Here is a 25,526-nt window from a genome sequence, read left to right as displayed (position 1 = left end):
ATCGCGGTGGATCCGAAAAGCACAAGACCGGTCTGAGTGGAGAGCCTTGGGGGAGGACTATGTCCAGCAGTGGACGTCTTTCGGCTGACATGATGATGATGATAAAAATGGGGAGGGTATAGAGTCGACTTGTAGTACAAAGTATCAACATCTATTCGTTTCGGGCGAATAATACCTAAGTATTATAATATAAAATATGTAATGCATACAATACATAATAGTGCATTAATGTTTTCACCAGTAAAATTGGAAGCGTTTAATAGTCATCATCATGCTAGGATTATAAGACAGAGGAAAACTTTATCCAAATTTCAACAATATAGTTACATTATGTAGTTGTTGAGTCAACCGTGACATATGGACGGACAGATGTACGGATAAACATGTCGAAAGTATAAGGGTTTCTGTAGCAAACGCGTTTTTATACTATTTCGTTATTTATAAAGTTATTTTTTTATATTTGTCATTCTTGTTTGTTTTAGATGCCGTGACTGATATTGGTTTGGTTGTGTCTGTATCGTAAAAATAAATAAATTATATCTTAACATTATAATTAGCTTATTTCTATAGTCCATCCTTTTGCCCTTTTTATTTACATTTTTGCCATTTTGCCTACTGAACCTTAAAAAAATCCTAACTTCGAAAAAAATCTTAACTTCGCGCAAATCCGCCGGCACTCGGTTATCGTCGGGATATTACGCCAACCGGCGATCACGACCGGTGTTGCGCAAGCGTCTAATGAAGGCTCTCATGTTGCTGCCTCATTGAAGCTGACCTTAAGGGGTCGATGACACTTTCGATTTTTTCAAAGGGATGATGAAATGAGATTGAAATAGAAAGGAGTTTTATTTTGGTTCGAAATTAGGTCATATGCAAAAAAATCCTAGGATGTGATGAAGGTATGATGTTAAGTTTCTGTTGCACCTAGTGAGTGCGTTCTTCAATTTATAAAAACAAAAATGGTTTCAAGTATACGCTGTATGTTATTTTTGATATTCGTGAACTTTAAGGGGACAATCTACAGGTCAAAAGAAGTTAATTTTTCTAAGACAGTAGTGGCCTAACTCTTACTGTTTAAAAGATTATCAAGAGTTAAGATAAGTAATTAATTATTAGCAGTAAAATAGCGTAAAGGTCCTTAATTTATGTTTTTTTTCCAAAGTCCATAACTAATCCGTGTTTAATTCAAACATAGTTAGCAAAATAAAGAAAGTTAAACATGTAGATTTTTTTGATGCCACTCTTATGTGCCACGTCAATATCACTCACCAAGTTTGTTTATTTTACAATTTAACAATTAAATCAATGAATGTGAAGCTATTATATGCAAGAAAGAAAGTTTTTTTTTTTTAATATATTTTCGCGAAAAAGATAATTATCAGGTAGTTCATATCAATGAACTAAGTCGTCTGCCGAAGTTAACGGATATCAAAAAAACACGGTGTATATATTGTAAAAATTACCTCGACGTTTCGACCACATTGCATTCAGTCAACTTGTGACCACGGCCGCTACAATGTAGTCGAAACGTCGAGGTAACTTATAGTCGAGATTAAGTCCCTATTAATTCAGTGTGATTCAGTTAAAGATAAATGAAATCGTAAAAGTTTAAAACAGTAAAAATAATCTTAATAAAATTCTAACCATCTCTGCTCTTAGAACAATATTTCTACATCACTCGTTGTAAGCAAGATTTTTTTTTAATTAAGTTTTTATAAACATATTTTTTTGATAAATGCTTTTCTTCTTGCTCTTCTTTTTGCTGACTGTACTTGAACTGTCATCTAAACTACATACTGTACCATATTTCGAGTAGATTAGATTACTAAAAGCACCTTACGTAACATATGCAAATTAAAAGCAAAATCAAAGCCTGTAAAAATTATGAATGCATGTCCTAATTTTGCTTTACAAAAAGCGTAACCCCAGTTCAATTGATACACATAATACATTTAGTTAAAAGCATTATGTGACTAGTTGGTTCATTAAAAAAGTACACCTCCTACCACTTGCGAAAATTAAGTGGCAGTTCAGTTCACGCGCAGCCAGCCAGTCTCTTTGCGGCAGCGGAGCTATACAGTGATACGATAGGCATAATGTGCGGAGAAATGGGCAAGGCGGTTCTGCGGGCGCTGACGGGGGCTCTACTCTGTGGTCTGGTTTCAGACGCCGCGTATTTACAGGTAAGTTTTTTTTTAATTACGACTTGCCAGGGACTAAAGTCTATATCTAAAGCAAATGCAGATGAGGTGAAAGATAGTCACTGGTCCAGTTAGAGCCTGCCTGTACTTGTACTTAGATGGACATTTGCATTTAAATCCTAAACGCTGGAATGCACGGGGGACTTTGGAAGAAACGCATAGGTACTTAGCTAATTTTTATTTATTTTTGCAAAATTATGTATTTACGGCGAGGGCGTACATTGAATCCAGAATGTAGCGAAGGATTCTGCAATAGAATCCTGAGCGTAGCGAGGGATTCTAAAGTAATTGTGAGCGTAAAAAGTATCTCTTCTTGTTGTAAGCTTTGGTTTTGGTGGTGTTAACTTTTTATATTAAGATTTTAGAAAATTGCAAAAAAAAATTTATAAATTAAATAATAGGTACATTTAGAATTTAAAACTAAAATTGGCACGCCAATTATTATAAAAATAAATAAATATCACGGGACCATTCACACCAATTAACCTAGTCCCAAAGTAAGCTTAGCAAAGCTTGTGTTATGGGCACTAAGCAACGGAATAAATATAATTAATAGATAGATACATACTTAAATACATATTAAACACCCAAGACCGAGAACAAATATTGTATTTTTTATACAAATATCTGCCCCGACACGGAAATCGAACCGGGACCTCAAGCTTCGTAGTCAGGTAATTTAAAACTAAAATTTCCACGCCAATTATTATGACTCACCTTTCAGCTCAATCGGTTGCTAATTACTAAAACTGTATAACTAATTCATGGTACGTACATACATAAAACATATGAAAATAACAGTTTACATTGAGAGACCCTTGGTTGTACAAATAGAATATGAACTCACGTCAAAGCATTTCACCAAGATTCGTATGGTAAATTGGCATACGAATTACTCAGGCAATGTTTTCTCGAAAACAAACCTATTCCAATTGAATCCAGAGACGGTAAGACAAATATTGGGCCTACGGACTGCACCAATAACATGTATGTTAGTCTACCTTGCCTGTTTGCTGCAACCCTAGAACTAAGATGCAACAAGATAAATATTAGAGGAGCTTTGTGACGCTGTGTGCTTGTGTGGCTGTGTGTGTTTGTGTGCTTTGACATACGCGATCCTGGGAAAATTGTTTTTGACAGACAGACAGATGGTTAACGTAGTGATCTTATTTAAGGTATGGTGGTGTGCGAAGTTCCCGATCCGCGCTGGGCGCGTAGGAACAACGGCTCAAGGTTTAGTTACTAAGCCATGTCTTGTGTCATATGCGTTGTTTTGAAGAATAAAGATTATATCTATCCATCTATATACCTCATTGTGAGAGGAGGCCGGTGCTTAAAAGATTTTATGTTTTACTTATAAAGCCAGTTAAAGTTCCATGTGACGTCACGCCGTGCTAAAAAGCGTCGGCGTAAACTGGCTCCCATTCCCGAAAAGTACGCTTATCTTAGTATATTTTTTCTTTTTTGACAAAACAAAAAAAATAAGTCAACATTATCTTCTGATAATCTTAATAACGGACTAAACAGAATAAACCCAGAAAACTATCAAATTGTCACATCTACTTCGCTTCTACAATCTCAGCCAGCTATATGTAGGGCAAATATCGCATTGCTAGTTCAGTAAAGTCTTATGTTACACGATAAGTGCATTCAAACATAGACTTCGCGCCGAAGACACACAGTTTAACTTGGATTTACTAAGACGTGGTATATAATACTGGCAATAATATTCGGATGCAAATGAATTAATAGGCAAGGGGTTTGTGGCAAAACAATTTAGTCAAGTGATCTTCGAATATGTTATTAGGTCCATAGGCGTAACTCACGAATTTTTATAGACAAATAGGAGCAAATAGACATAAATGTAGTGTAATTGGCTTTTTGGAGCAGTTTTGTATTTTTTATTTCAACTCCAAATTTGTTACTTTTACGGGTATCCCGTGAAACCATATCGAAAATACAAACTGAGACATGGGTGCACAGAAAAACCAGAAAAAGAGACCAGCACTGGGAATCGAACCCAGGTCCGCAGCAATCCGTGCTGCGTGCTATAACCCCAACCAACCTGAGATATTTATGAATAGGAAAAATTCGTGTCTAGATTGCTGTCCCCTCCAGCAGTGCACGGATTGCTGAGGACCTGGGTTCGATTCCCAGTGCTGGTATCTTTTTCTGTTTTTTCTGTGCATCCATGTCTCAGTTTTGTATTTTCGATATAAATGTAGTGTGTCTGGACGATTGAAGAAAAGGCGAGTGGGAGATGTGAACGGGGGGTTACAATTTAGATGATTGGTGGGAATCAACTTGTTACTGGGTCTTGGTACCGCCCCTTTCGATTTCATAGAAAACGTGCCTGACTTCTTCTCTTGTCAGTTGTCACACTGACTAGCTCCACTTAACCGATGAATGACAACTTTACTGTCACTGTATCATCGGTTGAGTATTAGCGAAATTTCACAACAAAATGCTTGGAAAAACAGCGTGTGTCCCCTTGTCTACCAAACTGCATTGCTGGAGTCAGGCGTTCATAGTTCGCAAGAGAGAACGCTGCTCCTCACTCTTACGCGAGAGAGCCTACTTCGGAATTCGAAAATCGAAGTTAGTATTGTATCGCCCCTTTCACTCTCGTATTAAATAGTATAAGCATCGGAGGGACGGAACGACAGGTCTCTTAGTCGCTTTTTACATAGTCAATGGTAAGAAATGTTCCGTTCTTCTAAAACAATGGTACGATACTGTGAAAATGACTTCAACTGCGTTTTTAAACAAAACAAACAAACAAATTATGGATTAAAGTAAAGTATGCCAATTTACATTTGAAATTTACCACGAGCTTGACGGCGAAGGAAAACATCGTGAGGAAACCTACACAAACCTGCGAAGCAATTCAATGGTGTGTGTGAATTTCTCAATCCGCACTGGGCCCGCGTGGGAACTACGGCCCAAGCCCTTTCATTCCGAGAGGAGGCCTGTGCCCAGCAGAGGGCCGTATATAGGCTGGGATGATGACGATGATGATGACGCCAATTTGCTGATAGTTTTTAAAGGATAATCGAAAAGACAAAACTTTTATGTAATTATTCGGTTCAAATTCGAAAACAAACTTTTAAATGCACTCACTATTGTGTGAAAGGGAAAGTAGCCTAATAATTTTACAAACTTTTCAGAAAGCAATTCATAATTCGCAAACAGTAAAGTTTTGATATAATTGGCGTTTAAACTGAAGTTACAGCGTTCAGGCTGGGGGCGTATTGAGCTACTTTTATATAGACAACTAGATATACATAATATTTACCAAAAGGCGTATTTTTTGGATGTGTAATGGCTTTGGCCTTTCCCTTAATCCAACTTAATCAAGCAAATAGAACTTAGTTGGCAAAACTAACACATCATTATCATTATCTTCATCATATCAACCGTACGAAGTCCACTTTTGGACATAGGCCTCCTCCATAGACTTCCAATTGCTAATGAGGGTTTTTACAGAGTCGAAATATCGCTAGATGGCGTTAGTATCGTGAGATCTGTTTGACGTTTGCTCGTGATTGGTTAAAAAATGAAATGAGCCAATCGCAAGCAAACGTCAAATCGACCGCCGCAACGTACAGTATCGAATCTGTAATTTTTTTTTTATTGTGCCACTCATAAGCAAATTAAATGTGTAAAACTTTAAATTGGTCTCCTATAAATAACGTATTTTGTAGCGAGTACTGCCTTTTCGCATCATACGCTTGGCAACTTGTTTCATTTCGCAAACTCTAAAACTGTAAACATTTCAGGATTTATTTCAGGGCCATCGTGTATAACCCTTTAGGTTAGGTTAGTTTTATAAAAATCCTGAAATATTTACAGTTTCACAAATATTAAACAGTTGGGAAACGAAAATTTGCGAAATGAAACAGGTTGCCAAACGTTATTCGCCGAACATTCTTCTCTTTTAAAATATGGCTTTTCTGTCCTAATTAATAGGACAATTTTGCCAGTGTCAAAGTACTCTCTTTGAGAGGGACGTTGTACGCCGAACATTAGTAAACCATTTTGTAGTTTCGTTACTGTACGTTGTCACAGTCGAAATGTCAAACAGACCATTCGAGAACTTTTTGGCCCTCTTAAACGGAAAACTAAAACAGCGCGTACATTAATGAGTCTCCCTATGTGCCACTGTTCGCGACCTTAAAATATCTAGTAGCAATAACTCGGCGTCTCATAAGGGAGCACTAACTTTTGCAATTTTCCTTCCCCTGGACCCCAGAGCCCTCAAAGGCGAATTACTGTTGGTTAAATTTACTCTCATTTTCGTAGCAGAAGGCCTGTTTTTTAGTTCCATTTCTTTGATCAAGCTGTTCAAAGTGGAAATTGTTTGAAACTTGGCGTCGCTACGAAATTGGTATTCAGGAGTAATTTTACAAATTCTCACCTAGCTGAGGAGTTTTTTTGTGAGGCGGACTCTTTTATTGAGTTATGAGTGAGTGATTCGGCCGTTTGTTTGATCTTAGATGCTGTTTTCATTAACGGGGGCAATGCGAATGTTTTTTGGAAGGATCTCGGAGGGATCGGGATTTATTAATATTTATTGTCGGATGCCGACAAATAGGACATTACCTGAATACTGAGATACTACTGACGCCCTGGATGGAATTCTTCTTTATGATGTATTAAGTATTTATTTTCTGTAGTCACCATATAAGCAAAATAATTTTATTGTATCGAAAATACAAACTAAAGAGACATGGATGCACAGAAATACCAGAAAAAGAGACCAGCGCTGGGAATCGAACCAAGGTCCTCAGCAATCCGTGCTGCGTGCTATAACCCCTACACCACCGCTGGACATACCCATCTCACCCACCATGCATACATATCTCAGGTTGCTTTTTATCTGCTACTTAAGCAGCAGCACTAGCGACATCTATGTTCCGTTCTCATCGAGAAAAATTACAAAAAGACTCCAAAAATCAATCATCATTTTATTGTTTTTATTAGTTATATACGGAGGTGCGGGTTCAAATCCTGCCCGACGCAATTTTTTTTTTCAAGCAACCGGAGACCTCTTAACCTCTGCGAGTCCATATCCATTAGTATTAACAAATTAATGTACCTATTATAGAAGTTTTTTTGGAATTCATGTGCGAAATTAAAGTTTACCACGAGCTTTACGGGATGGAAAACATCGTGAGGCAACCTGCATACACCTGCGAAAAGATTGATTGGTGTATGTGAAGGTCCCAATCCCCACTGGGCTCGCTTGGAAACTATAGTACGGCCCAAACCCTCTCAGAAGGCAGTGGGAGGGCTATACCGATAATAAATGATGAACAGATACTGAGTCTTCTTTTAAAACGTAAACCTTGACTCATGATACATTTAAATTGAATCACGCTTAACTTTTCCCAACATAAAAGTTCCTCTTAAAAATCTTGTACAAAGAAAAATCCTTATTGGATTTTCTTAATACTCTTAGGAAACTTATATCACATCATATCTTCAGATCCAAGCCTCTTCAACCTGGTCTCGGTACAAAGTTTCGAATAAAGAAATATTGTAAGTAAACAGCAGAAATTCATTATTTTAATCAAGAGCCTTAAGTCTGAAGTAATAACTCAGAAAATTAAAAGTTTCCCGGCAAGTAATAAAATACTTACTTACCATGAAGTTTTTCTGTTCTCAACGCAAACTTTTATATTAAACTTTGAATATTAATTTATGAGGATGCAGTTACCTACTTGCTTTGCATTGTGACTTTTAATCTGTCGATAGAGTTAGCTGGCACTTTAGTGTTCCTATTTAGTTTTATTCGTTTACGGCTCGAGAAAAGTGCACTTTTACTTTTTTTCAGAACTAACTTTTAATATTTATGCGATCGACTGTAAGTACAGTCGAACAAATTGAATCATGCATGACCTAGGGTGGAACCTTTTAATAATCAATTTCATTATGATTTCCTTGACAAAAGTATGAGATGTCAACGTGTAATTTGTAGCACAAAGGTTCCCCCGTGGATCATGATTCAATTGGTTCGACTGTACAAAAACGTACCTAACCGCGACGTGGTATCATAATAACTCTATTCCCATCGAGTTGCAAATATTTTTTGCATAAAATTATGTACAGATTCATGGTTCGAACCATTTCAGAACGTTGTCACAGTAAGTGTCATAATAAATTCCCCTATCAAGCAATGCGATGTAACTATGACTTTCTACGAAAAGGTTCCACAACGGGTCACGATTCAGTTGGTTCGAGTGTACAATAACTCCGAGGTACCAAAAGACTAACTTAACTCGCGCTTCTTTTTCAGTTTTACGTAACGAAAATATTCACTCTACGCCACTATCTAACCATAGGCCGAATATTCCGGAATAATTGTTAAACCCCTTGTTGTCGCATAGATTCAACCGCTTCGCACGTGCGGCCGCGAAGTAATTGGTTTTAGTTCAGTGTACCAAAACGCCTCAGGCCCTGCTATTCCGGCTTGCGCAACGCCGGGCGGCCGTGACAAGCGAGCTAGTAGGGCTTTTTGAAAGGACTGTTTTGCAATTGTCTGGAAAGGATATACGTAGGACTAGTTGCTAGATTGTAGCGAAAATTGGTTAGGTTTGTGATAAAATCTAATATTTACTGTGACTTTAACGGAGTACTCAGCGAATTTATTAGCTTACGATATTTAAACGTGTCTCTATCCTCTGGAAAAAGATGGACAGAACGTGTCGATTAGGGTAAAGTACGGTCGCGGAGCACGAAAATTTTCGCGCAATGACCTTTACTATTTGAATTCGTACAAATTCATGTGTGCGAGCGCGACGGCAAATATTTACGCGCGAGCCACAGAGACACATAGTGAAAGGTCATTGTACGAAATTCTTCGTGCCCTGCGACCGGACTTTATTTCTAACCTATATACAAGCCTCATACCTAACGCCAAAATATTAACGGAGAAATTACTGATTTACGATTTAATCCTTTGGTTTGGCTGTATGTTACATAATAAAATAAAATAATATATGTTTTTAGGGTTCCGTAGTCAACTAGGAACCCTTATAGTTTCGCCATGTCTGTCCGTCTGTCTCTCCGCGGGTAAGCTCAGAGACCGTTAATACTAGAAAGCTGTAATTTGACATGAATATACATATCAGTCACGCTGACAAAGTAGTATAATAAAAAAAGTAAAAAAAATTTTTTAGTGTACCTCTCATAGACGTAAAGTGGGGGTGATTTTTTTTTCACGACTAACCCTATATTGTGGGGTATCGTTGGATAGGTCTTTCAAAACTATTGGGGGGGTTGCTCAAACAATTTTTCTATTCAATTTCTATTTATTTTTTTTTTATTTTTTTTTATCTGTTTGCGAAATATTCAACTTTAAAGTGAAAATTTTAATTGAAATCGAGAGTCCCCCCCCTCTAAAATCTAAACTGTTACTAAAAAATCAGAATGGTAGTAAATATATCAAATTTACAAGGAAAATTATAGTGGCTAATATTGCTTGAGAATTATTAGTAGTTTAAGAATAAAATATACCTAAACTTGGAAGATTCAGTACACAATACGAAATCCTTAGAAAAATATTATTTGATTTTTTCGTAATGGCTACGGAACCCTATTCTGGGCATGTACGACACGCTCTTGGCCGGTTTTTTATAGTATTCTAATCAAAAATAATTTACAAGACTAGAACATTCCTGAGAAGGCACTCTATTCGGGATTTGGGTCATTCTCCAGAGAATAGAGACACGTCGTATTTTTGCGCTTCAAATACTTTAAGGTCATCATCTCAGCTTATATGAACTGCTGAACACAGGCCTTCATTCGCAGTGAGAGCGCTTGGGCAGTAGTTCCCATGCGGACCCAGGTTTACACAGGATATCCGCACGATGTTAGTATGGATAGTTGTAATATTAGTTCAAATAAAACTAACCAATAAAAGAAAATGGCGTAAACCCTTTATCGTAAAAAATGAATAAACAGACACAATTGACAAATGTTGAGAATGTATTTACAAAGGCGGACTTATCCCTTTAAGGGATATCTACTCAACCTTTGAGTGGATGAGAAAAGCAGTTAATGTAAGCCACGTTACGATTCTTTAGTTTCTTGTCTGCTCCAGAGGCCGTATTGTCTAACGTTTCTGACGCTGGCAATCGCAATCAAATGACAGTTTTTGTATGCAAAATCTGTCATTTCATTGCGATCGCGAGCCTCAGAAACGTTACCCAATACGCCCTCAGATCCAAACCTGTTCATTACGATTTCAATTGAACGTTTACGTTTTGTTGAACACGTTAATAGTTACCATGTCAACATAACACTTGCATCACTTTCTACGCGACAATTATGCCATTCACCCCGACAGCAGAAGTCGTGTGAATGTCAGTGACACTGCGGTTGCGTGATGCAGTACAAATTTGCACATTTGCTTAGCGTTCAATAAACTTTTTTGGTAGTGACCTTATTATTCCTAATTTAGGTAGTAGGTAAGTTACAACCGAATTGATAACCTCCTCCTTTTTTTGAAGTTGGTTAAAAACGAAAGCGGTTTTTTTACAGAATTTTGTAAACATGTCATCTTATAAGATCCCATAGATCTACCGTCATCGGCGTCTATCGTCATCCTTCCACTGCAGGGCACAGGCCTCCTTTGAAAATCAGTGGACTTCGACTAGTTCCTACGTGTGGTTAGTGCGGATAAGAAACTTTATACACACCATATTGTTTTCCTTCACCGTAAAGCTCGTGGTAAATTTTGAATATAATTCCGTTTACAAAATACGAAAAACTCACGAGGTTGTGTCCGGGTTTGAACCCATGACCCTCTGCTTGAGAAGCCACAGGTCTAACCACTAGGATATAATAAACAATAAATAAATATCATAGGACACTTGACACCAATTGACCTAGTCCCAAACTAAGCAAAACTTGTACTATAGATACCTACTAAGCAACGGATAAACATACTTATATAAATAAAGACATACTTAAATACATTTAAACATCCAAGACCCCAGAACAAACATTCGTATAATAATATGAATACATACAAATATCTGCCCCGGCCGGGGATCGAAGCCGAGACCTCAAGTTTCGTAGTCAGGTTCTCTAACCACTTGGCCATCTGGTCGTCAAAATAAACTACTTACACAGCACATTGAGGGACTTTAATTATTGGCGTTAAATATCCTATTGCAAAAAGCTGTTGTACCACCACGTTATACCTGAGAACTAGGTCTGTACTAGAAAGTTTATTGTATCCAGTCCATACGTAACCGTTACATAAGTAAGTCAATGTCAACAGGTGATTAATTTGATGTCAAGTTAAAAGAGTTACGTAAAGTTTATAAAGATCAGATAAAATATTGTACAGGTTAATTTGACCTCAAACTGCCACTAAACTGATTATTGTGTGCCAGTTATTTGTTGTACTTATATATGTATACATTATAAATTATATAAAAGAGTAATGTTACTGATTGATTGACTGACTGACAGTACTACTACTACTATTTTTGACTATTTTTTATATAATAGTGTAAGTAAATTAAAACTTCACAATGTCTGTTATCGAATAAAAATATTTTTTTAGCTACCTTTACAAATAACAAAGGTTTAAAGGTTTGAAATTCAAGATAAGTCAGAGAAAGACACATACTTGCAGTGACGTCACACCTACTTGCTGCATAGCAAAAGCGTTTAAGAAAGAGACAGGTATATAGATTATTCAAAAAAACATTATAAATCCAATTTTCAATCGATCTTAGTTTTCTCTTCGCTGAACATTATATATAAGACATGGCAAATTCAGGAGTTGTCAAATACCGTATTCCTTAAGTAAGTAATAATCTTTTCGACAAGAGCGTCGTCTTAGGATATACCTAGTATTTGATATGTCAATAAACTGACCATCAGTAGCTATTGTGTTAAAGGTTTCCTTTAATTAAGAAAATTTTCAGCTCTGCAAGTAATGTGACCTACTCATTGACACATATCTTGCTGATATTATGAACTATGATGATCACTTTGGTTCTCTGTGTCTGTAATACGAGTCATCAGAGACTCGATATCCGACAACATTTCTAGATATATAAACCAACTGTTCCCCTAGCCAAAACTTCCTAAACCAAGAACTTTTCCTTTCCAGAGATACCAACCCTACGACGACCGTTACGAGCAAGTTGTGGTCCGGAAACCGCTGAGGGAGCACGAAAAGCCCCAAGACCTTCGCAACGTGCCTGGCGTGCCTGGGGTCGACTACCCCATATACCACGCGGTGCCTGAGACGGGGTTCTCCTGTGCCCATGTGCCAGTGCACCCTGGGATGTACGCCAATGTTGAAACTGGATGCCAGGTATGCGGTTGACGTTGGAGTGAGAAGGGCGGGTGAGCGGGGAGCGTTTTCTCTGTCCATTAAGTGTGCTGCTAGGTAACCACTGTGTGGTGAGCGTCTCGGCGGCGCAATGAATAGAGAACACACTTGCCGTTCCACTACCCGCTGGCGTTCAGGTGGCAGCCTAAAAGGGTGTAGCATCATTGGTCATCAAAAGTTGCAATTCATTTCAATCGCCAGATCATTTTGCTACCAAAATGTATAAATATAAGTATACAATATATCGGATATTCTGTTACGCGTGCTTGTGACCGTCTTTTGGGCATGGTTTTAGTTCGTGAACATCTTCGATTTTACCAGAAGCTACGGCGATTGAACTACTTCACGGTCTTAACCTGATATTATTTCATGGTTTATTGAATCAAGCGTTACTTTGCGGAGGGTCATATCAATGCTCACCTGCGATCTTAAAGATTATGTAAGGTCACGGTGAGTAAAGTAGCTGTTTACAGCTCATTCATACTGTACTGTCAATTTCATAAAAAACCAACTTCAATAAAAATAAATCAATTATTATTTTTAAAAGAAAGAAAAAAAAACATTTATTCGTGACAAATAATGGATAAAAAAAAAGATAAAAAAATATATAGTTATGTATGTCACGAAATGGTTCCAAATCAGCAATCTGCCGGTCTTGCGAACGGCGCTGGTCTTCCTTTGGGACCAACTGGTCATCGTACATTAAAAAAAATACACAATAAAATACAGTGTACCGATAAAATTTTCAGGTAAAAAAAGATTAAAAAAAAAACACTTTACTCACCTTAAATTATACCCCTAGTTATTTCCCGATTTTTGACGACTCGCCAAACTATCGTCCTGTTCCCGAACATCATATATTGCAGCAGTCCGTGCAACGGGCCTCGGGCGTAGATTAATTATCCATCCGGACACAGTGCAGACACAAAAGGTTCACCAAGCGAGGGCCCCAACGCCTGCAGGCACCGTAACGGGTTAAAACAACAGGGGACATTTCAAGGGTTAACCAGGGACTTATTGCCCTTAAATAAGTTACATCTTGTAATTGCGTTTCTGTTTGTTAATTCACCAAGAACTGGTGGGCTGAAATGACGTTCTTTTTATTTCGCTTCAGGCTCTAGAACAGCTGGGAAGTTTTATAAGTTTATTTTCCATAAACGTACAACGTTGAAATATAGTGCTCTTCTGTGGGACTCCTCAAAGATTGTTATTACGAGTAGTGTTCAGGGTAAAATAAATCGGAACAAAACAGTTGCTCTGGTAGATTTAATCCGACTTCAATTGAAAAGTTCGCGGTAAAACGACTGACTACGACCATGTCATTTTATTTTGTGCCTCGAATAAACAAACGTGTCTATAATGGATCAGGTAAAATAAAATTGGACGTTGTTTATGCTATTTGTCTGAATCATAAAACAGATCTAATTTTGTAATTTAGAAAATGCCTGCAAGCGTTAATCGTGGCTTCGAAAATGAATGTCTATTCCACAATGTGTCACCTAGCTCAAATAAACTTACTATGGTCCTAAACGGCAAGAATCTGTAAATATACATCTTAAATCAAACGTATGGCTTCTATCAAATTCTATCGAAGTCAATAAACGCAGCAGTCAGTCAACGTCTGCTCACTTTTAACCGCTTCCGTGAACTTTAAACATTATTACTTACCTCAGGTGGTTGCCAGAATGATTTCCTTTCTTCCGTCTAATCCAAGAATGAACATCACTGCCGAACCTTAAATTGTTGCCAGAATAATTTCGATACAAAAAGTCTTACAGATCTAGCTGCTTTAGTTAATAGTTTAAGGGTAGATTTATTACCCACAGGCTTACCACGTGTGCCACGACGGGCGTGAAGGTCACCAGGGTGCTTCATTCCTCTGCACCAACGGGACTCTCTTCGACCAGGAGAAGTTTGCTTGCGACTGGTGGTACAACGTTGACTGTGGCCAGGCGATAGCCCATTACAAGTAAGTTCTGGTCAATACTCCTGTACAGTGCAACATTTTGTTCAACTTTAACAACGTTACATCAAAATTAGATTTATTTCATCGTTCCTGTTTAATCGAACAAAATAATCAGATACAGAATCAAAGATATCTGTCAGGTAAGATAATAGAGAGAAAGCACACAAGGAGAAGGAGCGTTTACTGTTCTTTTATGATAAGTCACCAACTAAAATTTGTGTTTGATAATAAGTCTTCACGTGCTTTTGGAATGAATGAGATAACGGAATTATGAATGTATACAGACTTCAAAACGTTTTAGAAGAAAATTAAAATACTGTTCATTATTTTCCTGTTCTGAGCTTCTTGTTAAAAAAAAAACATAGATGCCATATATCTGAAGCTGTGAAAGTCTACGTGATTCCTAATGATCTTTCGATTAATTTCAGACTAAATGCTGATCCAAGAAAGAATCCCTATGTACCGAAACCTAAACCTGAAGAAGAATTAGAGCACCACGCGCCACACGGCATTTACTATAAGAGTCTTTAGATTAAAAAAATCATCCACTTATTCTGTCAAAATTATCTATCATAACATGTCGTACAGATGTACTTAGTGCATAATGTTCTGCCATAGTATTTTGTTGGAAGAGTTTGTATTTATCTTGCTTTCTCACCTAGCTTACTGAAGTTTATTATTCAATAGATCTGTACTTCATTGTTATTGTGCAAAATTCTCATAAAATTCGAACTATTCAAATTAGGTTCATGGCTTATTTATAATAGCACGAATATCCTTTCACTATCATCATTATCATCGTCATCGGCTTTGTGATTGCATGTAATTTAAGACTAGATTTAATTAGTATATCTTGCCTTACTTTTTTTTTTGGTTGATTTAAGTGTTCTCTTGATCGTTAATTATTTGGACTTTTTTTCCGAATAACGGTAAAATACCTACACTTGACTCTACCAACAAAGCTGCAAAGTTTTCTAATGAATAGAGCCATATTCTCAAAAAAACATTTAGTATTTTTTTTAAATAGTTATACTCGTAAACCAACATAAAAATCAGAACCTTACCAATTACCCAACATTTATCATAGAAAAAAAGACAGTACATTGTTTTTCAACTGAAAACTTAATGTGATGTTAAATTTATCAGTAAGAGATGGTACCTGTTTCTATTTGCAAAAATAAAATGCTTTTATTAATTTGTCTTTGTTTTTTAATTGAGAACGAGATTGCCTGTCATCGTGATAATAGTCACTCATACTAATATAATATAGGTATCTTCTCTTCTTCTTCTTCTCAGCATATATTTGTCCACTTCGGAGATATGCCTCTTACATGGATTTCCATGTTGGCCTAGATGCGGCGAATCTGGTCCAGGCTGGTCCTGCTATCTTACGGATATCAATCGCCCATCTAGCTGGTGGTCTTCCTCCCTGCGGGACAAGATAAGGAACGAGTACATTCGGCAACGAACTGAAGTTACCGACATCGGCAGGAGAGTGACGCAACTAACTTAAATGGCAATGGGCCGGTCACGTCTGTCGCGCGAGGGATAGATGGAGCCAGAAAACGCACCAAGACCACCAGCTAAAATATAGGTATACAAGGTGTTAATTAAATAACTGAAAAACAAAAACTAGTTTGCTCACGTTGTGTTTTTATACTCCTTTTTTATTGTGCCCAGTCTAGCAGTTAAGAATGCAACATGCACCAAATAAATGTGTTTTAGCGAGGTTGCATACTAGATAATTTAATACTGGCCGTTTTGCTGTCAGTTTGACTTTCTTCTACAAACGGTGAAGCGCAACTGACAAATACTAATTATGAGTGTACCTAGAGCTGTAGAGTTAGAAATCAAGTTGAATTATTAACTTGTTAAAACACACTAATACTTTTTGGAATAATAAAGGAATTGGAAAGTAAAATAAAATGCGATTAACTAGCTTAAAATTAAAAAAATATTTTTAGGGTGTCTGAGGTTTTCAGTTATTTAATTAACACCTTGTATATCCATTAGCACCCACAATAGGTACCTAAAAGAAATACTGAAGACCCCGTGTTTTTCTTTTACATGAAGTACTTAGAGAAAATGAATTATTCTTAGAAGCTTCGAAGTAAATACCTTTGATTGCCGATATCTGTACAATTTTCAGAATAATTTAGTAAATTGCCTTGTAATGATGCCAAGCCAAGGGGTCAATGCACGATACTGTCTTGTAATTGTAATGTCAAACTTTGGAAATTGGTAAGTAAACAGGTAGCCACAGTTGAATCGCCTTTAGTACCTACACAGATGTATATTACTGTGTATACTATTTAGTGTAGTAGTAGTGTATACTATTTTAGACAGAGAAAGTGAGAGTGACAAAAAACACATCAATCATCGAATAGTAAGTAAATTCACCAGACAGGGTTTTTAATAGCATTATTTTTTATTTATTTATTTTTTATTAATTTTTCAGATAATTACATCAATTATTGTTAGTAAAAAGCATACAAATAACTTATCAATCTATGCTTCGTCGCATTAGCGATTGCAGCGAATCCATAACAATATAAGTATTGTGTCGCTATGAGCGATCATAATTTTTTATCAGATATTTAAAGTGAATTAATGTATCATTCCATGACACGTTATACTTTCGTTTAAATAAATAGCACAGCGTTGGAGTTACAATTGAAATCTGGCCTTTGATAAAACTGTTGGTAGGCATACCAATAAGAATTAGAGGCCTTTTTCAAACTAGCTTTTTATTTTTATTCCCGGCACCGTGTGGCCATAGCTAGTTGGTGACACGTGTGCAGTTTCACGCCTGGGAATTGTTTCGCTGCAATCAAGCGTGGCTCGTTGCTGTTGCTATGTGAATTTGTGTAGGCGCTGACCTGCGTTTCAATTCGAGCCCGCACACAAGGGCTGTTTGGTGGATTATGGCACAGTAGATTGCAATGCTGTATTGCAAATTTGGAGGTTATGTCTAGGTTTTGGACGTTACTAGACTATTTTGAACCAAAAATAATAATAAACTTGAACATTCACCAGCATCAAGAACTGACATATAACAAAGCATGCTATATATCTGATAGGACTCCATTTCTAGGGCTATTAGGACGTGCCAGACATTTTTACAGGCTCTGCTGTGGCAGATATTAATGCAGGTGTCAGTGCAAGGAAGAACTCATCCCTTTACAGATCTCTAAAACTTTATATTTCAACAAAACATTCACCGACTGCGGACCCACGATGTGCACCGATGGAATGACATCGTGAAAGTTGCGGTTGCCGGCAACTGGTGCACGCAAGTGGCGAGTTGCATTCATTGTGTCCTTCTAAGCGGGAATCCTTTGTTTACCAGTTGACGTCTTCCGGCTGATGATGATGATGTGCACTTTGTGCAGTATTTTCAAACCACTTCAATGGAATTTCATAGCTCTCCAGCTATCCATCTGTGTTTAGATGCTAAATTTTTTCAATGAATCTGAGTATAACGGGTAAATATATTCTCGTAAGAAAAACGTGAGGATTGCACGCAGCGGGACGCCTACCTGTTTCGTGCAAAATGCCTTTGCTTCCCATTTCCAATGACAATGTCAAGGAAAATAATGATGTATGTACTTACAAAACGAAAGCGAGGTTTGATTTGAAAGTTGTCACAATTTTAGATAGTTCGACGCTACTAAAATGAAATGAAAATGGGAGATACGTAAGAACAAGTATTAGGTACTGACATGGCCAAGCAAATTAGCTTGTTGAAGTGGCATTAGCACGGAGTTACCTACAGCCATCAGGGCTGAAGAAAACTTATCTAATGGAGACCGTGGATCGGCAAGCGCAGTGTAAGACATCCACCAACAAGATAGAAGGATGACCAGAGGCCATATTACTGTGATCCCACCAGTTATGAGTTCCATTTGAGCATGACCGTAATGGGACTTTTGGGACAACAATATTATGATAAAAATATTAGTGCTACTTGTCCCATGGGACTACTCAATGGGACTAGTGGGACAGACGGAACGTTTCTGGCGTTCGCAATCGCAATCAAATGACAGATTTCGTATCATCATCATCATCATCATCATCATCCCAGCCTATATACTTTCCACTGCTGGGCACAGGCCTCCTCTCATCCCAAGAGGGATTGGGCCATAGTTCCCACGCGGGCCCAGTGCGGATTGGGAACTTCGCACGCACCATATTGAATCGCTTCGCAGGTTTGTGCAGGTTTCCTCACGATGTTTTCCTTCACCGCAAAGCTCGTGGTAAATTTCAAATGTAATTCCGCAAATGAATTTCGAAAAACTCAGAGGTGCGAGCCGGGGTCCGAACCCACGACCCTCTGCTTGAGAGGCGATAGGTCAAACCACTAGGCCACCACGGCTTCTAGATTTCGTTTCGTATACAAAATGATATTTGATTGAGTTCGCGAGCGTCAGAAACGTTAGGCAATACGGCCTCTGGTTAAAGTCGCAGGTTCAAGGTGGAAGCAGGCCGCTTCCAACAGAAGCAACCGGAGGGTTATGATGAATGAGGGAGGCCTATGCCCAACAGTGGACAGCTGATGTGATGATGAATATTACATTTAGGTGTAGAAGTAAATAGTTAGTTAGTCAGACAAGAGTGAATATTTGTACGTTTTAATTTGATTTTTCCACTCTACGTTTGTGTTAGCTAACCCGCTAGCAAACGTCAGGTACGGAACAAACAAAAATTTAATTAAATGACCAGTTCGTTAGGGCTTCGTAGTATCACACATCCAGCAGGGCTGCCTTTGATGATGTGAAAACTAATCTAATACATAAATAAATGTCATTGAGAAATTTACACCGATTGACCTAGTCACAAAAAAGCAAAACTTGTACAGTCGCGGAATGAAAAGGTTGACCACCATAAGGTTTGTTTTTGCTTGCTCAGTATAAGTTATCATTATCTGCTTTATCGACCCAGTATGACATATTCCGTCATAATTACATTCATAAAGGTAACATGTGCTTGCAACGTGTGAATGAATGTATTTGAAAACTGTTTAACCTTTTCATTCCGCCGGTACTACGCAGTGCCCACAAGGGAGCGTTATCGCTCACTTGGGAAACACTGGTGTGTTATTGCAACAAAGGCATAAAATCGTCCCACCCAACAATTGTACCGTTCGCAACCAAACGCCTGAAACGCTGTCCAGTAACTTTTATTTGCTGACGTTATCAACGTATTGTTTCAATGACAATTACAGAAAACGCGGGACTCAAACAATGTTACGCTCCGAAACGCCGAATCACCGAAGTACAAAAGTGCAGGGCATAATGGCTGTTGGCAGGTACGGGGTAAAAGTCGGAATGGTGTGCGCGTGCTGAAAGAACTGTGTTTACCTGTGTAGAGGGAAATAGGAAATTGTCACAGGTGGGTTTTGTTTTGTTCGTGCGCCGCTTGTGAATTAATTTCAATTGTTTAAATTTGTATTAGTTTTTTGAAATAATTTGAACATTGTAGGCTGCATAGATCACTGATATTAGATTCCACATGATCAAGCACACTGTAGTGCGTTCCGCCAACGTTCGAAAAAAAAACTTATTGATCTGTTACACTACCAAACCATCTGTTTTTTCTTATAAATATTGCAAGTTAATTTTAACCCATTTTTCGTGATCAGATTGACTTGGTACATTATTTAGAATTCAATGATTGATGTATCAACCTGATATTTTTATTTATCTGAAATCTTTCGAACACCCGAAGGAAATCAAGACAGTTTAACTAAACCTGAACCTTTTGCCACATATGTAGCTGAGCATGTATGTACCTTCTCACGAATACCGTAAACTGCTTCAACTTTGCCTTCTGGCCCCAACATTGCCTGATTCGATTTAGAGTCGATAACTTAGCACTCTTATACCTATAACTTTTATCTACACGGGAATTATTATTACGGGGGGATAAAAGTTTAAAAACCTAGAAGGGTGCTAGTTATCGACTCCAAATTGAATCAGGCAATGTTGGGGCCAGAGCGCAAAGCTGAAGCAGTTCACGGTATGTATTTTTTATGGGTATTAAATGTTTTTTATTCTTTATTCTTATTCTTAAACAGGAAACGGAATGAGTTCAAAACACAGCCGTAACTCCACTCCACCCAATTAATACAATTCGCACAATTGTATTTTTTCCAGATGTAGAATAAACGCTCCTTCGCCGCCCATTACACCCATAACCGCGGGCGCTAATTTCGAAGGAATCTTTGTCTGTAAATTTTTCTCAAGGATAGCGTTCTAATTACTTTCTTAGGGTTCTCTATTCAAAAAGTGCTAATAGAACCCTGTTACTAAGCTATCTTTTAATATTTGTCACGGGGTTGTATCATACCGGGTGTGGCCTGTAATAAGAGCAAAAAATTAAAACATAATTCGTCCTCGTCAAACAGAACAACATTAGTTCAGCGACTTTTAAAAATAATGAAGTCTTTGAATTTTTCTTTTTTCATACAAATTAAATACTGCTATCAATGTACGCCATTCTAGAACACAACTGGTGTCGCCTGTCACGCTACACACATCAAGCATTTTGCTTTACTAATTATTTTTAAAAGTCGCTGAACTAATATTGTTCAGTTTGAGGAGTGTGATCTATGTTTTGATTATTTGCTTATATTTTAGGCCACACCCGGTATAACTTCTAACAGGTGGACGTTTGAAATTTTCACATCACTATGCCTGCTATAAAAATAAAAACGCAAATAAAATAAAACTTAAAATTAAAAGGGCTCTTCATGTTAAACATGTTTTGAGAAAAAAAAATTGTTTACTCAAAATAAAACAACCAGATCGGGTAGACACTTAAAAAGGAACCTCATACAAGATACGGTGGTAAGGGATTCTTTGTGTTTAATTTCGTCTCGCACTTGGCCAGTTTTTTATTTATCTGCAGCATTGTACGGTATTAATAAAATCTTAAACGATCCAAAATATTATTACAATGATATCATGTTGTTTTTGCGCTTTTCACTTTCTTATTATCACAAATTCTGCTTATGGTTCAAAACGTCAGTGTTTTTAATTTTTTGTGGTTACGTGTTTTTAATATATTCTACGGCTTGTGCAACGTGGTCATAACGTCGAGGTAATTTTGAAAATACACTAGACACCCTTATTATTTATAAACGCTTCTCTATCTTATGCTAATCTAAAATTTATTTGACTTTATCTGTCACTTCGACATTTGCATTTACCATCATCTTCATATCATCACAGGTATGCCATGGGACGTTCACTGTTGGACATAGGCATCCGTCCCCCACGCAATTATCAAAAAAAATACCATACTTGGTATAGTTTTAAATGCACGTATTTTTTATACCTTAGGCATGGAGTTAATCTCCTGGCGACATTCGTCATTTTCCTGCCAAGACCAATACTGACATTTCCAAACGAAAAAGGGGCCCGTCGTGTCACATAAGTGTTTACCATTTGTACCCATACATACATTTTAAGCCATGTTAGTATAAAAATAAGTTCAGTTTTACATCGGCGGAGTTAAATAGACGCCGGACACAGCGGGGCGTCTCTTTCCATGCGATAGCGTTTTGAATTCTGAACGTCTCGAAAATTCACGCGCCGAAAATGAGTTTTCCTGGAAAGCGAATGCGACTGACACTGTTAGAATTGGAACGTTAGCACTTGTCTTTAATAAAAGTGTTACGGGCAAGTACTTATCTCAACAAAATTATAAATGTGGATTTACCCTTGAAATGTCGACATACTTTTAATCGAATGTCATTTAAAATTTAACGTTTCATATGTTTTCATTTCGTCGAATATTCATTACCTAGAATGATTAGAATGAGTATTTTTTTAGGTAGCGATATATTTTTGTTGGGGTCGCAGTTCTAGCCTAACCTAACCTACTTTTCTGGCAGCGGTTTTTTTTTGTTGGGGTCGCCGTTCTAACTTAACCTAACCTACTTTCATGGAACCGATGTATTTTTGTTGGGGTCGCAGTTCTAACCAAACCTAACCTACTGTCCTGGTAGCGATTTAATTTTGTTGGGATCGCAGTTTTAACCTAACCAAAATTATTTTTATAATAATAGTAACTATATTCATTTTATTTTTCAGAAGAATATACAAGCCTTCAAATTTGCTAAAAATATGCAAAAGATGCTGAATTCAATCTTGAATCACTAAAACTAGTAGAATATAATTGTTATAATATGTTATCAACTATGAAATAATGAAACGTATTTTTAAGCAAATAATAATCCTTGTACTGTTGTTCTGATAATTGTTTTAATATGTAATGACTATTCGATGAAGTGAAATTACTCCAAGAGAAAATTAGTATTGAATATTCGATATATCGTTTTCGATGAAATGAAATTCGATAATACGTTCGTCGAAATTTCAAGAGGCACCCATAAATGTGAATAAGTTTTTGTAAAACAATCGGTTAACTATATATTAATGCTCATATTTAATTAAATAAATCCGGATGTCTCACGTCCGACATGTTATCGTATGTGTGTTAAAATAAATGATTTTGTACCTACTTGTATTTGTTATGTGACAGTATATTTTTGCTGACTGTACTAGCATTGGCATTCGAACTACATATCCGTACCAAATTCCAAATCAATTTCGATCAATTGAAGTAGGAAATTTGACTTACCTACAAGATTTGAAAACAACCTTCATAGTCCTACTTACATCCAGAAATAGCATAACATAGCATAATGAAATATAGCAAATTTTTCATTATTAATTCAACTGACAATTTACCAACTATATTAGCAGAAGCGAATATAAAAATCGGGACAGGATTTTAGATTTATTTTCGTAATTATCTTATTTTATAGAAATCCATAGATAGACAGAGATTACATTTATTACTTTTTGGAAAAATCAGGTAATTATAAGAAATTCATAAAAGGATTGTCAAATAAACATCCTAGCCTGATACGTCCCACTGTTGAGCACAGGCCTCGTCTCAGAATGAGAGGGCTTGGGCCTAGTTCCCACGCCACAATGACTAATTAGAATACAATTTAAAAATATTAAATACAATAATGAACCCCGATTGAAAAAAATCCCTGGATTTTTCATGTAATACAGGTACAGAATGTAAAAACCGGTCCTTTTTTACAAACTTACGTAATTTAATTTACAAGAAATATTTAGCAAGGCAAATTCAGTGTGCGCGCCCGTCAAACCGGCCCGACCGGCGGCCGAATTAAAATACCGACTGCCTTCGCAATTTTGTGCAAAACTTCAAAATTATCCACACAATATTAATTCAGCACAAAAACTGGCCTTTTTCGGCGCCCAAGCACTCTCCGCTCTTCAAGTGTTTCAATTAAACGAATTAAACTCTCACGTTCGTAAATTAATTTAAACGCTTCAACGAGTTGACAGTGCTTTTTAATCGCATAGGACATCATTGGAAAGAGGTAAGGTCTGAAAACGTTTTTGATTGGTTTTCTTCACACGCAACCGTGCGATAAATGGGAACGTTCGGTTCGAAGGGATTAATGTTGTTACTAAGCAAATGCGACTTAAGTTCAAATTACAAAAAAACCTACTAATCTTAATGAAAAAAAAAACAATTAGAAAAGAATGACTAGTTAGTTAGGAGTCCAGGTTCGAAAATAGTCGGTCAAGATAATTAGGAAATTTTCGTTTACAATTCGCCCGACCGTTTTAACTTTTTATTAACAGCTTCCTACTACAGTACGCCATTGAGAGAATTCAAAAGGTTTGGGCAAAAGAATATTGAACGGCTCAGCGGTCCCACGGATTAATTGAACCGAAAGTTCATTTTTAAAGGTATCCTAGATGAGAAGAAAAACAAAACTCTCTCCCGTAGGAAAATTTTAATTAAAAAGTCCACGATGAAATTTCTGACAGCGCTGGGCTAAGAATAGTCCCGTATAATAGAATCTGTACCGTGCAGCTTAGCCGGCCATAATATGGGTACATATTAATGAGAATTTTTAACCACACCTCATAGAATATTTAAAAAAATTTCACTCGCGTGAACAGTCCTCGTAAAATGAGTACTTTTAGTACCTACTCTTTGAAGTGAACTGTCGTCTAAACTACCGCTGTGACCCCAAGCGTCTCGAAGCTGCTATTCCTTCGAACATCAAACATACTGGCCGTTAAATTCCAAAGCAGCCATAAAATAGTAATAGAAAAATGAAACTGCGAATTTGAAAATCGAATTCCACAATTCAATTGCACGTTACGTAATAATCAATCCTTAATGCCCCATAACCACAAATTAGATATAAATGGAACAGTGTATTACGTAGTCCGGCCCCAACGACTCTACAGGGTGTTGTAAACCGGCGTAACGGCCGGCTCAAATCCAGCCGTGGAATCATAATGCCGGTGTAAATTAAATATGAAGCCTGTGTCAGGTTCGCGGTGTTAGCCCGAATCTGACAAAAGCCGCTCTAATGAAAGATTTTGTTTATTATGCAGCATTATTTTTGTAATGCGGAATCCGGTTCGAAGGACCTTTTAATAAAAAAAAGTCGAGATAGGTATTAGATGAGATTATCTACTATGAACTTTTATTGTGTTTGGGTTCAATCTTGAAAATCGAGTTTCCAATGATCAGATAAAATCAGATTTTAAATTGTATTAGGTGTGGTTTAAATAATAATTCAAACACAAAAAAGAATTGTGTTGAAAAATACACTTGCTAGCCGTTGCCCGCGACTCCGTCTGCGGAGAAGTATGAAAAATAGTTTACTTCCTATTTTCAGACCTACCGAATATACACAAAACAATTAATAATAACAAAAAGGTAAAACCGACTCCAAAAAATAAAAAAAATATCAAAAAATTAAACCGACTACAAAACCCTTGAAAATATTTTTCTAGGTACGTACTAGCTCGAAGTTGGTGCCTCAGCACGACCCAGCAGCCCACTCAGCCGACTTCGAGCTAGTACGTACCTAGAAAAATATTTTCATGGGTTTTGTAGTCGGTTTAATTTTTTGTTATTTTTTTTTTTTTGG

General features: G+C 37.1%; 1 protein-coding gene across 1 annotated transcript; it reads left to right on the top strand.

The window, feature by feature from the left end:
• Positions 1-2,042: 2,042 nt before the first annotated feature.
• Positions 2,043-15,723, top strand: LOC141445580 (uncharacterized). The gene is made up of 4 exons (XM_074111417.1): positions 2,043-2,183; positions 12,334-12,540; positions 14,385-14,527; positions 14,953-15,723. The coding sequence occupies exons 1-4, from the start codon at positions 2,097-2,099 to the stop codon at positions 15,053-15,055; spliced, it is 540 nt and encodes a 179-aa protein (XP_073967518.1). The 5' UTR covers positions 2,043-2,096; the 3' UTR covers positions 15,056-15,723.
• The last annotated feature ends 9,803 nt before the right edge of the window (positions 15,724-25,526 follow it).

This window comes from Choristoneura fumiferana, chromosome 2, assembly GCF_025370935.1.
Source record: "Choristoneura fumiferana chromosome 2, NRCan_CFum_1, whole genome shotgun sequence".
Taxonomy (NCBI): Eukaryota; Metazoa; Arthropoda; class Insecta; order Lepidoptera; family Tortricidae; genus Choristoneura; species Choristoneura fumiferana.
Note: the sequence above shows the minus strand (reverse complement) of the source record. Positions and strands in the feature narration are given on the sequence as shown.

Bases quoted from the DNA above. Each gene is read 5' to 3' on its own strand.
- LOC141445580 (XM_074111417.1), top strand. From the start codon at position 2,097: ATGTGCGGAGAAATGGGCAAGGCGGTTCTGCGGGCGCTGACGGGGGCT. The intron at 2,184-12,333 runs GTAAGTTTTTTT...TTTCCTTTCCAG, and splicing joins CAGACGCCGCGTATTTACAG to AGATACCAACCCTACGACGA. The intron at 14,528-14,952 runs GTAAGTTCTGGT...GATTAATTTCAG, and splicing joins CAGGCGATAGCCCATTACAA to ACTAAATGCTGATCCAAGAA.